Below are 16,271 nucleotides of genomic sequence, written 5' to 3'. Positions count from 1 at the left end.
AATACAGTTGGTCTTGGGTAACTGTTAATCTAGTTTACCCCCTTATCTCTAAATCATTTCAGAAATATCAAAGAGATTAAATAAAATTTGAGTATTTCATTAAAATATAGTATCATATCAACTACTATTAAATCCATTGAGATTTTATCAAATACATTTACATCATCTTACAACAACAAGCAAAAAGCAAAGTATGTGAGTGCACAATTGTCTCTTTGAGGCTCCAATGGCACCTAGAGCAAGGGAGTATATAAATTTAAGATACATTTTGTGGTTAGTTTTCTTCATCAACATCATCAAATGAGTGTTTTTTCTTCAACGATTGGATGACATCCATGCGCTTTCCATCTCTAGATTCACATGCACCAGCACCAGTAACAGACTTCACTTTCGGAGACCTGAAAGCACTGAGTGGGGGAGTCCCTTTCCCATTGTTGATTTCCTTTAGCACAGAACGAGCTAATGCGGCAGCTGCCGCATCTGCCATTGCTGAAGCAACTCTCGAACCACTTGGAAACTCGTTAGTCTCCTTAAATCTAACTGTTTGTCCCTGTGTCTGGGTTAGATTCTTAGAAGCCTCGGGTGTTTGATTTGCACCTGATTTTGGTTTGGTGGCAGCAGCAGCCTCAGCAACTGTGGCTTTAGCTTTTGTTGCTTCATATTTTTGCATGTCATAGATAAGCTCTTTCTGCAGCTGCTTATCAGCAATTAATATTTCATCAATCTCAGTCTTGTAGTCCTTGAGAAGGACGCGGAGGCACTCCATCAGAGAGCCAATGAGGGGGCTGTTCTTGGTTTCCAATAGACGTTTCAACTCTATGAAGATGGGGATAGTGTTCTGGATAAGGCCCTTCTTGACCGCCTGAGTAATAGCCTTTCCTCTTGCAGCATTTTCTCCGCCTTCTTCTTCGACATCTGCTGTCTCAGATGATGCGGCACGAGAGGATGGGAGGCGTATCTCTTTACAGCCAAGAATTTGAAAAGTATCCTGATCCCAAGATCAATGTTATAATCTGAACATGACTTGAAAAAATGAAGATAATAGTACAGATTATTACCTGTAGAACAGACTGACCAGTTGCATCTTCTATATTGAGCATACCATCAGAAGCAGCAGCAAGAATTTCTGCACATAGCTTGGCAAAGGTTGCTAGAAGATGCTCAGGAGCCATTTGTTTTAGTAAAGAAACATATATATGCATTCTTTTAGACCTTGACCTTTCATCAGTACCCCTGCAAAGAATGATACGGACGATGTAAGTGCAATAGCTCAATAACTGTCTTGCCAATTACTAATTTGGGACCCTTTACCTAATGGAGAAAACTTGGCTTTCCCTTCTTGATCCCTGAGACTCACGATGTCCATTATGGGCATGGCAGTCATTCAAAACATAAACAGCCTCAACAAAACTATTATATGCTAAAAGAGGAGCCTTGACTGGTGAGAAACACAATAAAATAGTTAGTCCTATAACAAAAATATTGTTCAATTTATATCAACTGCAAGGAGAACTATTAAGGTGAAGCTTCAAACCTTTCAAAATATTTCCAAAGAGAAAGTCTGCTAACCGTCTAATCTTTTCTGATTCATCAACGAGTGACAAAAGGAACCGAAGAAACAGCACTCCTCTCCATTTCACGTAGTCTCTCTAGATAAAAGAAAATTATAATTACCAAAGGGATTCCAAAAGAAAACTGAGATAATTGAAAACAAGATATAAAATGGAAGAAGGTGGATAATAGAAGCAATGGATAATACCTGCAACAACCTCGAGAGCAATAAGAATGTTTGCCTCCGCACAAGTTCACAAGGATCTAAGAGACACCTTGTGATCTTTGTCATATAACTGATAATTTCCATGAAAAAACAAGTTAGAATACTAATGAGAGTATGTACTTGACATTGTTCAATTTATATATTCCCCATAAAGCAAATATTCCGATTCTCCCCCAGCACAAAGTAAAAGCTACTCCTCCGTCTACACTCTACACAATCCGCTACTTGTCTATCGATTTGTATAAGAACACTAGATCATTTTCTTTACATTATTAACTTGCTAAATTCACTCAATGCAGTGTCTCTTACAAGGCTTACCTATCAACAAGAGCAGTGTACCGAACACAAAAATCTGCCATCATGACCACAATGTTATTGCGAAGAGCTGCAGATTCAGTGTTTTCAAGCTCCTGAAAATGTATTTCAATACAGAACATACTTTGATTAGAATGTTAGATCATATATCAGTCCATGAGGCATGAATAGTCGAAGACACAGCATAAAGCCACAAACCTGTACAAAGAGAGGAATATAATTCTTTGCAAGCTTTCCATCAGCAAGGCAAAGTTTGCCCATGGCAAGCCACCCTTGAATATAAACAGAAGGAGCTTCTTGTTGTAGAGAGGTTGCAGGGCCAGGTAGTTTATCCAATTTGGGGCCAGAATTCCCAGATGTTATGATAGTATGCAACAATGGAACTATATTGCTCATATCAGCAGATGGGCAGACAATAACTAAAGACCCAATTGTATAAATCGCTGTTGTTGCTTTTGACAATGACTTGCACATTCTTACTGATTTCCTGCCTTTACTGGTCCCACTTCTAGGTGGCGTGAAGAGGTCACTTTCAGTATTCTGCCCTGGATTCTCTGAAACGAACTTGTCTATTATTTTAAAGGCTGTGGAGAGAACTTGGTTTACACATTTCAAAACTAAACCTTCAGCCTCTTCGAGATTTCTAGCTTTCCGCTTGCACAATGTCTTGAGTGTTTTTACATGAGCATCAACCTATCAAGCAAAAATAGCAATTCATTGCAGTACACTATTTGTAAATCTAATATGATTTGATATGCAAGTATAGACTGCAGGACCGATTATTTGAGAAACTAAGAAAATCATAGATCAAATATTTGTATACATACAATGCTGTATAAGAGTGTCCTTGTTCCTCAGCAGAACCGCCGCAGGAGTGACAACAAGATAAAAGTTTCAGCATCAGATGGAGGAAAAATCCCAGGAGCTTCAAATATGTTTTGATGAGTAATTTAAAAAATTTATAGAACTTGAAATATCAGAAATTAAATTGATGCAATTTAATTGCAGCATCTGTAAAATATACTGTTCAGAGGTCTCTGAGAGACGCGATTCATGGAGGAATTCCAAATTTCCTTTTCAGAAAGAGTTCAAGTCCCTTCTTTTGAGTTAAAAATTTATCATCTAAAAATCTTCATTATTTTTAAAATTCATTCTTTTAATATGTAAACAAGTTACTGTATCCTGAACCATTTAAAATCCTCTCAACAAATACATTACCTCTTTAAATTTCCTTAACAAAATACACAGTTATAGAATTGCATTTACACAGCTTAAATACCACATAGAAGTGATAATTTTAAGACAACCTTCAGTCCAGTCCATAAGGAATTCTGATCATAGATTATGAGTATCACACACCTCCCAGATTGAGATTCAAGAATGAGAAAAGAAGCAATGGTATCAAGAGTCAGAATTTGATCAATAATATCACACAAGGATTACCTCCGTTGAATGCATATTGAATTCTTCAACCCGATTGAGCAAGCTAACACCCAAATCTGCTGCAGCCTCAGGAGGCAGCTCCACAGAAACATTAGACATTGTTTGTAAGAGGAAAACCCGGTCACTAGCCCAGGCAACAGAATTGCATTCTGTGCTATCTTCCTCTTCAAATGCACTTTTTTGTAAAAAAGGGCTTTTAAACTCCCCTTCCACTTCATGTTTGTCAAGAAGCTTCCAATGATGAAGAAGAAATTTCCACTCCACTAAACTTGGAAGAAATGCTGACACCTCTGATAAAAGAAACCAGGCACCTGGTGGGGCAGTCCACTTTTCTATTGGCATGGAATGGCTCAGCCACCTTGTCTCAGACTCCTTAATTATATTCTGAAGTGCAGTAACAATTCTCTTATTCATCCGTTTCTTTTTGCCCAAGTTTGTGCAAATTTTCTTCACCCAAGGGCTCACCTCCCCATTGCAAATCTCTCTTAGAAGAAACATAATTCCTTGGGGAAAAAGCATCTCCATCTCTTTGTCCAAACCATTAGATATAGACTCACTATATGAAGAGGTAGTAGATGCAGCTCTAGATATCCGATCCAAAACAAGTTCTTGAAACATGTTCTCACATTCTTCTTGGATGCTAGATTCGTTGTCAGTTATTAGACGAGGAACCGAATGTAGCCACTCAGTTATTACTGTTTCGGCAGAAAATGTTCTGAAAGCCTGCATATTGTTAAAAGTAAATCTCATAAAGTTATTTCTTATAAGTAAAAAGGGATCAAGAAATGAATAGAGTTTTTAGAGGACTATTCACCAGTGAGATTTGAAACATTCAGATTAAGAAATAACTTTTAACACACCAAATATTCTAAATCATCTAAGGCAGAATCTTATGATCCCTGGACAAGCAGAGCAACAATATGCAGCATATAACTTCTAATTTGACATTCAAATGGATTATTTCAATGCAATAAAACATTATGTAACATCAAACTTCATGCAGAAAAATGTAGTCCAGGCATTTATAGTTAGCCATATGGAACAATTTGATCCCAATTGGATTTATCCTCACGTTATGTTCTCCCTATGGATTCCATAAATGGCATTTCAACATAAAAATGTGACTCATTTATATCTACTGAACCCAGGCACACAACCAGATAGCAGTGAAAGCAACATACAAACTAGTGAACTACAAAAGCCACCCGAAAGATGAAGAATCAGCAGAAGGAAATTTCTTCATTTCTTTCTACTCAATGGCATTTCCAGCTCAACCAGATCCCAATAATGACACAATAAAGAATACACTAACTACTTATGATTAAATTTTCTTTCCAAGTTACTGAGTTTTGCAATCTGCATCCAACATAGAAAAGCAAAAATGCCATAGAAAGTATTCAAAACTACCTCTGAAAGAGCCGCAACCGCTGCTTTCCGCATGCTAACAAGTGGATCCGAACAAGCCATGCCCATTGCCTTGAGCACCACCTCATCAATCGCACCCCGGAGAAGAGAAGTTAAGTTAGTAGCCAGAAGAATTGCAGCCTTCCTCACAGCTGCTTTCTCATCCACACACCTTCTCCTCAGCATACCATTGATTCCACCACCTTCAACATTGTCATCACCAGCCTTACCAAACCCCAAAAACTCCTTCAAAACCACACTAGCATTAGCATCACGTGAGAGCAACCCCACCAGCTGCGCCAGGCTCGACAAAGCGCGTGCTCGAACTACAGCACTCAAATCCGAACAACGCTTTACCAACGCCTCCAAACACCAAATCCCCCACACCGCTTTCCCTTCTCCCTCTGAATTCACCCCCAATGGGTCCTTCAAAGTAGCCACCAAATTCAAAATAAGATCAACTGCTAAAAGCCTAAGGTTCTGTTTCCCTTGACCCATCTTCACCACAAACTTGACAAACTCAGCTTGATCCTCCAATGCCATAACCCGAACAACCTCTGTGATGGAATCCACAGCCAAGGCTCTGGGCTCAGCCTTATCCGGTGCCTTCTTCACCAAATACCTCGGAAAATTGACCAGAGCCTTCTTCACCCCATCAGAATCCCCAACAAGACCCGTCACAAAACCGAGCGCAAACGTCCTAGCTTGCGACTTGGGCATGAGAACGAGAGGGCACAGCGACTTCAAAACCTCAGCTGCAGTATCAGAAGGCTCACCGTGCTGTGGTTTCAGAACCTCCTTCAACACCCGCGAGCAGAGACCAACCAGCCTGTCGTATTGCACAGTGTTTCCGAACGATTCAAGCGCCAACACAGGGACCTCGGCGATGGTCTGAACCAGTGACTTGAGGGTCTCCGGCAAGAGGTCGAGGTGGATCAAACCCATGACGCGCACGAGCTTCTCCAGCAGTGGGAGCAGAACCCTAACATCGAGGTGTTCGGCGGCGTCGTCATCGTCGCCGCCGCCGGCGGCGATTTTGGGGGTTTTCTTGGGAGGACGCTTTCTCTTGCGATGGTGGTGGTGGCTTGAGGAGGGGGTGGTTTTGAAGCAGCGGCGGAGGGAGCGGAGGAAGGAGAGGGAGGCGAGAGGGGTGAAGAGGGTTAAGACGGGAGCGTCGAGGGAGAGAAGTGAGGAGAGGAAGACGTCGGAGGCGAGGAGGGAGTGGTGTGTGGGGGTGGATTCCATGGCGGAGGCGATGAAGGGGATGAGGGAGGAGAGGGAAACGGCTTCTAGGAGATGCTCGAGGGCGTAGGTTTGGGAGGAGTTGAGGAGGCGTTGGAGATCGGAGAGGCATTGTTGAGAGAGAGGTGGTGGGTCTGTTGTGTGGTGGTTGTCGCGGAGGTCCTCGAACTCCGCCGCTATGCGGGATATGGTTTCCTCCATCTCCGCCGCCGTCGTCACCGTCGCTGTCTCTCTCTGTGGGGACTCTTTCGAAATTTTCACATTCCCGCTCTTTATATATTGGCGATGTAGGGAGCGAGCTTCTCTGCTTCTAGTTAGTTCCTACTTAACGAGTGTCTTTGTTTAATTAATGGAGAGGGAAAATGAGAAAGGATAAACAAAACATGATTACATTGTGAGATTTAGAGGGAAAGATGAGAGGGAAAAACAAAATTACCGAACTGAAACGGAGTCTCGCGCCAAAAGAGTTTTCAACTCAACGTTCGGAATCTCTATCACGTCAACACGGGAACTTAACAATCTAGTCGGCAGTTTTGCTATGGAATCAGTCGCGACGTTGCAGGCTCTCGAGATCCAGCGAAGAGAAACCATCTCATCACGACACGTGGGCATCAGACGGTTCGAATTCCCCTCATCCAACAAGGTTAGTAATTTCGCACACTCCGTCTCACAAACCACCTTCATGTAGTCATGATCCCCGTATCGAGTCATGAAATTTAATATGAGTTTAATGGATCCGTCGGTGTGAATAAATAATGAGTTTAATAAATTTAATCAGAGTTTAACGAGGGTTTACGCTGAAAGTTAAATCAAAACTTTGGATTTTGTCACATAAAATTTATTTTTTCTAATTCTCTTTAATTCAAGTATTTAAAAAAACACAAATAAATTTTTTGGCAACCCATTATTCCTTGTTCATTGTTATTAATCGGTTTGTTTGGATTGCTCAAGCAATTAAACACAAGACTACTTAAGCAATTAAATAAAAGTTAATTTTTTAAAACATGATTAGTTCAATAGCACCGGTTGGTTTTAACAATTTTCCACTAATTTGGTTATTGGGTCGGTTCTCACTGATATTAAGATTTATCAATTTTTCTTTCAAGTACATAGGTAACGAGATTGATGCCCCCTTGAGCCAGTCGGACGGATCGAACCGGTGTTTAAAACTATTATTTTGATTACTCACATCCACTTTCATTTCATGTCAACTCACTTTATCTCCACATCTATATCTTCTTTTTCTGCATCATGATTCTCATTTCTCCTTTTTATCTCTCCCTATAGGTAGTTGGAAATGGGAGTTAACCCAACATTTTCCTAAAAAAATATAATTGAAAATAAGCATTTAGGATTTGTTTGCTTTTTTGTTGCCCGAATTTAAACACCAGTTGGCCTCAATGGCTTCTTTTGTGTTGCCCATATTGGAATGTGCAATTTCACTTTTCAATTGAAATAAATTTGTGTCCACTAGAATATCCAAAAACATGCTTAAAAGCTCCACCACATAAGTTATGTATTATTTGGAAAGCGAAAAGTATACATAGACATACACATTTTCACATACATCCTTTAGCGCCAAAAATTGTGGTGACCATGAAAAACCGCCATAGAGTAATATGTCTAAAAGATGTTTGACAAAAAAAACACACGTTTATGTATCATCACCCTTTAGGAAAGGTGAATTAAAGATGAGTTAAATGTGCTTGAGTTTTTTGAAATTAAATGTTTGATTGATAGTAGTTTTATTTGTTTGTGGATATCATTTTATTATCACTTATTATCATTTTATTTTGAATAGACGTAGATTTGATTTACTCACACTCACTTGCATTTCATGTCTACTCACTTCATCTTCATATTTGTATCTTATTTTTATATCACAGTACATATTATCTTTATTTTCTCCTATTATCACTCACTAGATTTGTCGCAACCAGGGTCGAGGCGGTGGTGCAACCATGGAAGGAAAGAGGAAGAGAGATGGTGATTGTTTGAGGTTGGGGGTAGGGTCTAGGTCAAGAGAAGAAGAAAATGCGTTTCTCTCGCTCTAATGGCTGCAACCTTTTATGACGGCTACCCATTTCGAGGAATTAATGTGGCTTAAATAGGACTAGGATTAGGATTTTTCTTAGGTCAAAAATTACCTGTCTGCCTCCTCTGCATCATTTTCATCAAGCCATGTATCTGTTCTAGAAAATGCTAGCTTCTTCCTCACTTGGGCTAGGGTTTCTAATGCTGGCCCTTTTTTGTATAGAAAAAAAAAAGTGGTTTGGGCCCTGGCCCACTATTTTTTTGGCTGCTCCTCTTTTTGTTCACTCTTTATCTTTTTTCTCGTGGCTAGTGAAAGTGGGCTCTTTTGTCCTTTTTTTTTTTTTTGCATTCATTGTAATTAATTTTTGGAATTTGTAATAATAAAGTGAAATACATTTTAGTGTGTGTTTGGATGAGCGTTAGCAGAATTGGATCTGGTCAGAAGTGGATCTGGCAGAATTGGATCCGGTAAACGTGAATTTGAGTGACGTGATTTATGTTTGGATACAGTTACAAGAACGTGATTTTAGTAAGAAAATTTTGTTTAGATATCTTTGATTAGAATTGCTTTTGAGTGTGTAATGACTAAAAGGGGTATGAATACTTAAATCATTATATAAGGCTTGCACCATTTTTTTGAACTTTATATTAGTATGAATTAATTTAAAATTTAAATTCAATAATTCTCTTTCTCTTCTCTCCAGTCCTTTGACTCTCAACTCATTGACTCACATTTCCTTGTGAACTATTTAAATTAATACCAGCTAAACCATCTGTTGCTCCAACACTATCATCTTCACTATCAGCTGAGCCTTCCTCTCTACTAGGGCAAAGATTTTCTAAGGATGGGCGGTATCCATCACTAGCATCTTGAACCCCATTAGGCATTACCCCTGATGAGGGTGCCCATGCATGCTCGCCAGTTGCCACAACATCTTTGTAAAGTATAGTCAAGTCATGAGCAAATGGAAGTCCCTTCTCCCTAAGTTTTTCATAATTGGGGTTTTCCTGCATGTTCCAATAGTCTAGTTATAACAGGAAAACACTAAATATAAATTTCAGACTTGCAATTTTCACAAATACCATCATTACATACCATGATCTTCTTCTCCCACCACTCATCTGGTGCATCAAAGTTGTGTTTCACATGATCCCATCCTACGCCAGTTTCTTTGCCACATACTATATACCATGTTCGCCATTCCCTTCTCAAATTATCATACTTATTTTTCAACTTATCCTTGTTATAGTTCCTTCCACTTAACTCATTAAAATGCTTTTCAATTCCTATATATCCACCCCTTTTTAGTAAAGCTGGTACCTTGGTGTTCTCCATTAGCAACTTGAACCAAGCATGCTTGGACTAAATATCCAGTCACTTGAACGTCCCAAGAAGCTTTTGGTATTTTAGAAGTACTCATGTTACTATATACATAGGACATTACAAATATCATAAACTGCACATAGAATCTTTATAAAAATCTCAAGCTACTATTGTCATTTTTAAAGAGATCTAGAAAAACCTTTTCTCCTCTACCAGCAAGAAAGGGAAAATAAAAAGAATATATAGAGAAAGATTATTACGTTGTATATATTATATTCTTTTACATATGTTGTATTTTGTTTTGCCTAGAATATTTGTTTGATAGACAAGAATGAAACAAAATGTTCAAAAATCACACTTTTTTAACATGTTTAAACATAATATGGGGACCATCAAATGAAGCTTTGAGGACTAGCAAAATTTTGGGACCAGCCATTCGTTCAACTAACAATTTTTTTTATAGAACTAAGAAATTAAAATAAGACATATCAGTAGCATGTGACTTAAACAGCAAATGAAATGGGAATGGAAATATGAGAAGAAGTAAGAACTTACATGGCACACACTAGCAGCAGGATTCAGCCACACCAACATAAAACTTCACAGCAAAAATAAGCTTCAGAAAAGAACAAATGAAGGAAGTAAGGAAATCCAGTAAATTTTGGTTGGTAAGTGTAGTTGAACTTAATAATTAGGTTGGTAGAAATTTAGAGTTCATTTATATTCTCCTGTGTGCAGTAACTACTCTGATCTAATGACCTGCTTTTTTTTTCAATCCGATGAAGTGCTATATAATAAATATTCTACTGTATGTGCAGTAAATATTATGCTTTTTTACATAGTTTATAAGAAACAAGTCGGTGATATCATTAATATATATGGCAGTGAAGTTATGAATTTACATGTGAATTTACATGTCGGTGATATCATCAATCTGAGTCAAGTTATGAATTGTAACATTGAATTTACATGTGTATGCTCGCTTTTATAGTGGTATAAAGAGTGCTTCTTAATTTGTCAATTTTCAGGATTGCTTATTCTCTGACCAAAAGTAATTGGTATTTTCAGTTAGCTGAACTATACCAGAATGTCATAGCCACGGATGCTAGTGAGAAACAGCTTGAATTTGCAACAAAGCTCCCCAATGTGCGATACCAGCATACCCCTTCAACCATGTCCATGTCAATTATGATTTTTTATTTTTGTTAGTCCCACATCGGTGAGAAATTTATTATTCCCACATTGCAACTTTGTTTTTCTTTCCCTTGATTACAGCCACCAAAAACAGAGAGAACAATCTAACCACGTTCTTCTTCGATTGGCATGGAATTGCAAGCCCTTCTTCAGAGGATCGATTGGCAGTGGAAAAATCTAACCGTGACAGTGGATGAAGGGAAAAGGGGCACAAAGGGAAAGGTTTCAAAAGTTTAAGATTTGGTATTGCCATGGTTTCAGAGATTCACGTTTGATGGATGGAGAAGCTGGTATAGGATGCTTCAGCCAGATCCACGTTCCCTCCTTGATCCGATTCTCAGACGCGAGTAGCCAAACATCAATTTTACATCAATGATCCACGTTACAGCCTCAGATCCGATTTTCAGCTTCAGATCCACGTTCGAGACTCACAACCAAACACACACTTAGACCTTGTCTGATAGGAGTGATCAAGATCCTAACACCGAACAAGGATTTTTTCCAGTTAGGAACAATCATACTAGCTCACACCTCTGGGGCATATGGAAATTGAGAAATGACTGCTACTTCAAGCAAAGACAACCTGCCCCAAGAGCTGTGGCCATGAGGATTAACATCCAGATCAAGGATACTGCTTCGAGCACTGGGCTTTTTCTGACCAAGTCTTCAACATGAATAGCCCCATCAATGGAGGAAGAAGTAGGGGGCCACATAACCTTGCGTTGTGTAACGCCCCGATTTTCGGGTGTCACTTTAGTAACCTATTAAAGTAAATATGCAATATTTCCAAATGATTTATAAACACGAGTATATTTTTTTTTCTTCTCAAATGTATTTCCAAAACATGTCATGCATACTCCCAACTACAAAGGGATTTACATCAAGCCTTGAACAAGGCGAGTACCCGAAACCCCAAATATAAATTTCTAAAATCGTTATGCAAGCTTAAACCAATAATGGTTAGCTCTCTAACTCAAGGCTCTAAGATTCTCCATCGCCTAATGGCGTTAAGCGCCCAAACAACAAATAGCAAATAGAAAGGGTTAACTCCATGCCATTACCACATAATAAAGAGAAAAGCATGTTATTCAAATCTAATACATGACATGGTAAGTAAGCTACCAATTTAATTCAGGATAGATGACAACTCATCATATCGATCATGAAATCGAATCATATATTTAACAAAATTAAACATATCAGCAAAATCAACGATATGGTTTTAAAACAGATACCAACAAAACTTAACAACATAAACTAACTCAGGAATCAATGACTTAACAACATAGGTTAATTCAAATAACAATAACTTCAACAATATAACATCAAATCAGATATCAACAATCCTCAACAATATAACGACAAATCAGATATCAATAATCCTAAAAAATATAAGAACAAATCAAATATCAATAATCCTCAACAATATAACGACAAATCAGATATCAATAATCCTCAAAAATATAACAACAAATCAGATATCAATAATCCTCAACAATATAACATCAAATCAGATATCAATAATCCTCAACAATATAACATCAAATCAGGTATCGACAATCCTCAACAATATCAATCAAACAATAACGTCTCGCAAGATGGGACAGTCTTGTGAAAATATCCACTCCACTGTCACTAAGTATCGCCTCGAAGGACGAGATAGTCACTTAATAACGCCTCGAAAGACGGGACAGTCACGTGAAAACATCCACTCCACTGCCACTTGATAACGCCTCGAAAGACGGGACAGTCATGTGAAAACATCCACTCCACTGCCACTTGATAACGTCTCGCAAGACGGGACAGTCCTGTTGTAAGACCTGGATTTTCAGAACAAGCTAGTTTCCGACTCACGCGTAGAATCAGTGTAAGCGTGACAGGAGTTTGACATTTGAGGAAGATTAATGAAGAAGAAAGTTCAGGAATTGCTTGAGGAATGTTGCGTAGTTGTTTTCGGAGTTAGTGCGAGTCGTCTGCACACTTGCCTTAGGGCGAGCGTGTCCAGAATAGACTATTTCGCTCTTAAAGCAACGTTTTGAGTGAGATTTCGAACTCTCGGAAAATTTAAAGATTCTCTTTATTTTTCCATCGACCAGCGTTTCATTTCGGAACTCTGGACTGTACGCACGATAGGTTTCACTTTTCGGATGTCCGCCGACGCTAATTTCTTTGCTTCGAAACCCTATTTTCGAGCAATGGATGAAGACTTTTTCTATTCGGGACTTCTAAAGAAGATTCCGTCCGCGTTGCCAGACTTGTTTCGACGTTTCCAAACTTTCTTCAGTTGGAAGTTTTGTCGTTTGAGCATCACAGCAAAAAGTAGTTTTTCGGGGCAGATTAACCGACACCGCTTTTGAGTTTTTCGATATCGTTTTTCCCAAATCCTAGATATTTGTTTTGAGTTCTGGAATTCTGACGCCAGAATCTCTCTTATAATTTCTCGGTGATCGTGCTGCAAAAATCGGAATCGCGAAATTTTCATTTTCCCGCGATTTCGCCCGCCTATAAATAGGCGAAAAAGCAAAATCCTCTTCATTTTGCACCATTGAGGCCGCGGTTTGTAGAGAGAGAGGGAGAGGAGAGATTTTCGCGAAACCTTGACCAATCTTCGTGCAGTTCGTCCCTACTTCTAGGTATCAAGGTAACTAACACGATTCCTACCTCTGATTGTTGTTTCTGTTGCGTTTCTGAAGTCGTTTCTGTGCTCTAAGTTTTGAGCTTTTTCTAAAATTGTCCGATTTCTCTGATTTCTCGCTTGGGTTATGTTCCTTATGTTCCCCTGAGTCTAAAACCTCTGTCAGTAAACTCTGATTGCGATTCAGTTGTCCAGGATCTGAAAAATTGACTCAAAACTCTTTTTGTCTCACATTTCGAAACTTTATTGTCGAAAAGACTTAATCTGACTTCGTGCCTTTAGGATTTGTTGTCACGGATATCATGAGGATCGTTGCTGTCAAATTTGTTTTCAGAACTGATAACTTTGAAGTTTTGAGCCTTTATTTTGGACCAAAATGCCCCTGCGTAGTCGTATTTCGGCCCGATTGTCCGAAAATTGTTCTGACAGTTTCTTTGCCTTAGTTTTACCCTAAAACTACCTTGTAAACTGATTTGATCGAAGAAAAAGAGCCGAAGCCCTTTTCTCCTTATGGCCGTGGGTTTTTCCTAAGGGGAGGGGAGTTTTTCGTTTTCGAAAACTTGTCCTTTCGTACCCGTTTGTCGTATTCTGAAGCTTTGATGCTTTGTCTATCGTTTATGTATTGTATTGCGATCGAACTAATCGATTTTGTGTGGATTCTGCTTTGTTTTTCCTCCGAGGTTCAGTTGAAGGAACTTTGGAAGTTTCAAGGCATTCCTGTGAAGGAGATTTGATTTGCGAAGCTGGATCAGCTCGAGGTTAGGGCAACTTACTATATATTAGCTATGACTGCATGATAGGCGTCGATAAATTCGACTTATGTTTTATCTGATGTTGTTTTTGATGATGAGTTGATGTTATGATGCTTTTCCATACTTGTGATGTTGTGCTTTTGTTGGATTGAGCGTTTTGACGCAATTTCGGAGTGGAGATTCATTGATCTGGTGATCTTTGATATTTCGGGTTGGATGAACAACCCTAGGCAAGTCCAAATGTGGGGTTTGAGACTTAGCCATTTGTTGGGATTCGTTGGAATTCCTAGACTTTCCCCGGGAAATGTATTTTGGGTGGTTGATCTTTGAAAACTTAGAATGATAGAGTTTTGAAAATCTAAAGACTTGGGAAACTTAGACTTTGAGAAATAAACTCATAACTTGACTAATTCGAATTGAAACAATTTTTATTAACGTTTAAGCATAGGAGAACTGAAGGGGAAAATATTTACGAAAAACGGGGAAAAGTCGACTTTGTTGTGGGTTTGGAGAGTTTGGAATTGGGGAAAGCCACTGAGGTGAGCTATGGTGATGTTTGAAAGTCACCAAGTACTCTAGTACTCCTGGTAGTGTTGTTCGAGTCGTGTTGTATTGACCGGCACAGACTCTGGGTTTTGTTTGTGGGTTTTGTGGTGGGGGTTGTGTTGTATTGACCGACACTAACTCCAAGTCGTGTTGTATTGACCGACACTGACTCTGGTTTTGATAATCATATTGCACACGTGCATATACGCGATGAAGTGCCAAGCAGAGTACTTCGGTATAACAGGAAGTAACGATCAGCCATGCAGAGTTGAATCGGTCCTGACTATATCTGGCACAACAGGAGGTAACGATCATCCATGTAGAGTTGCATCGTGCCTGTTGATGTTCGGCATAGCAAGCAGAAATGGTCAAACCATGTAGAGTTTGTATCGTCTTGACTATAGCCAAAGGTGATAAGCGACGCCCGAGCAGAAATGGTTAAACACGAGGCCAGTGTTACGACCGTCTCGAGGTGCCCAGCCTATAAGTGGCAATACCGTTGGTTTGTCCCGTCGCCAAGCAGAGTGACGTCGTTGATTTGCTCCGTCGCCAAGCAGAGTGACGTTATTCGGATTTGTGTCAGCATATTCTGCACTGGCACACAATGCATCTTATTATGACTGAATTGTGTAAGAGAATTGATAACATGCTATGTATAAACCTTAGGGTAAGCAGTGCATAACTTATATGTATATATACAACATATATATATATACCCCTTTATCGCATGTTGATTGTATATCTATTGTATTCTGTAAGTTGACCCTAGCGCCTTGGCTTTGTTTGTATGTTTGTGCTTGGGCGGTCGGCCTGCTGCCAGGCGTCCGTCAGACGGTTCGTGATGATTCGTTGTGCGGGAAAGACCCGGAGCGGAACGACTATTACTGAAGCTTTCGACGAGGACCCGGACTTCATGACAGTTCGAGGGAGGGTCGATGATAGTAGTGTGGGTTATGGGTGGTTAGAGCCTTTTGAGTTAGTTGTTACTGTAATAGCTCTGATTCGTCATTCATATTTTGGGACAGGGTAGGTTCCCGACGCATGGCTTTTGTGTGGTCCTCTTACTGAGGGATCACAGTGAGTCAGTCGGACCATAGGGGTCTTTGCTTAGGCCATTTTGAGGCCGACTTCCTCCTAGTGGTTTGTAATTATGATTTTCTCACTCACACATCTGGATATGTAACTATTTGCCTACGGGCACACTACTTTGGAGTCACTGCGAGTGCGCGTGACATGGGAGTGCAGCTGAGGCTGTACATGTGTAAATATTTGTGTGTTGGTTGGGTTTTGTCTTTATTTTCTATTGCTTGATTTAAAAGGTATCAAACGAAAAAAATTACCTGTTTTCCGCGTAAAGTTTACTTTTGGTTACTAAAGTGACACCTGGAAATCGGGGTGTTACATTGTGGTATCAGAGCTTAGTCGAGTCTTTTGGGAGTCTTTGGGGAATAGGTCTTCTGTGCTAGGTTGTGTGACTCTGCAAAGAGTAAAAATTGATTGTCTGCAGAGCGATTTTCGCTCTAATTGCTTGCGTTACTACTTAATCGGATTGAGTGGTTTGTCTAGTGCTACCGTATGGCTAGTACTAATCGGACGTTTGATGAG

At 39.5% G+C, this 16,271-nt stretch overlaps 1 protein-coding gene and 1 pseudogene across 1 annotated transcript; both read right to left on the bottom strand.

The window, feature by feature from the left end:
• Positions 1-76: 76 nt before the first annotated feature.
• Positions 77-6,506, bottom strand: LOC130723203 (uncharacterized). The gene is made up of 9 exons (XM_057574163.1): positions 4,943-6,506; positions 3,536-4,258; positions 2,291-2,785; positions 2,096-2,187; positions 1,760-1,847; positions 1,535-1,649; positions 1,312-1,438; positions 1,059-1,233; positions 77-988 (listed from the first exon to the last, which is right to left on the bottom strand). The coding sequence occupies exons 1-9, from the start codon at positions 6,380-6,382 to the stop codon at positions 275-277; spliced, it is 3,969 nt and encodes a 1,322-aa protein (XP_057430146.1). The 5' UTR covers positions 6,383-6,506; the 3' UTR covers positions 77-274.
• A 2,312-nt stretch (positions 6,507-8,818) lies between these two features.
• LOC130725613 (L10-interacting MYB domain-containing protein-like) lies at positions 8,819-9,636 on the bottom strand (annotated as a pseudogene).
• Positions 9,637-16,271: the final 6,635 nt, after the last annotated feature.

This window comes from Lotus japonicus, chromosome 6 (genome assembly GCF_012489685.1).
Source record: "Lotus japonicus ecotype B-129 chromosome 6, LjGifu_v1.2".
Taxonomy (NCBI): domain Eukaryota; kingdom Viridiplantae; phylum Streptophyta; class Magnoliopsida; order Fabales; family Fabaceae; genus Lotus; species Lotus japonicus.
This window is presented reverse-complemented; position numbering and strand designations above follow the sequence as displayed.

Coding starts and splice junctions, on each gene's coding strand:
- LOC130723203 (XM_057574163.1), bottom strand. CDS start 6,382: ATGGAGGAAACCATATCCCGCATAGCGGCGGAGTTCGAGGACCTCCGC. Junction 2,188..2,290: donor ATATTCCTCTCTTTGTACAG/GTTTGTGGCTTT, acceptor ATACATTTTCAG/GAGCTTGAAAACACTGAATC. Junction 1,650..1,759: donor TGCTCTCGAGGTTGTTGCAG/GTATTATCCATT, acceptor TCTTTTATCTAG/AGAGACTACGTGAAATGGAG.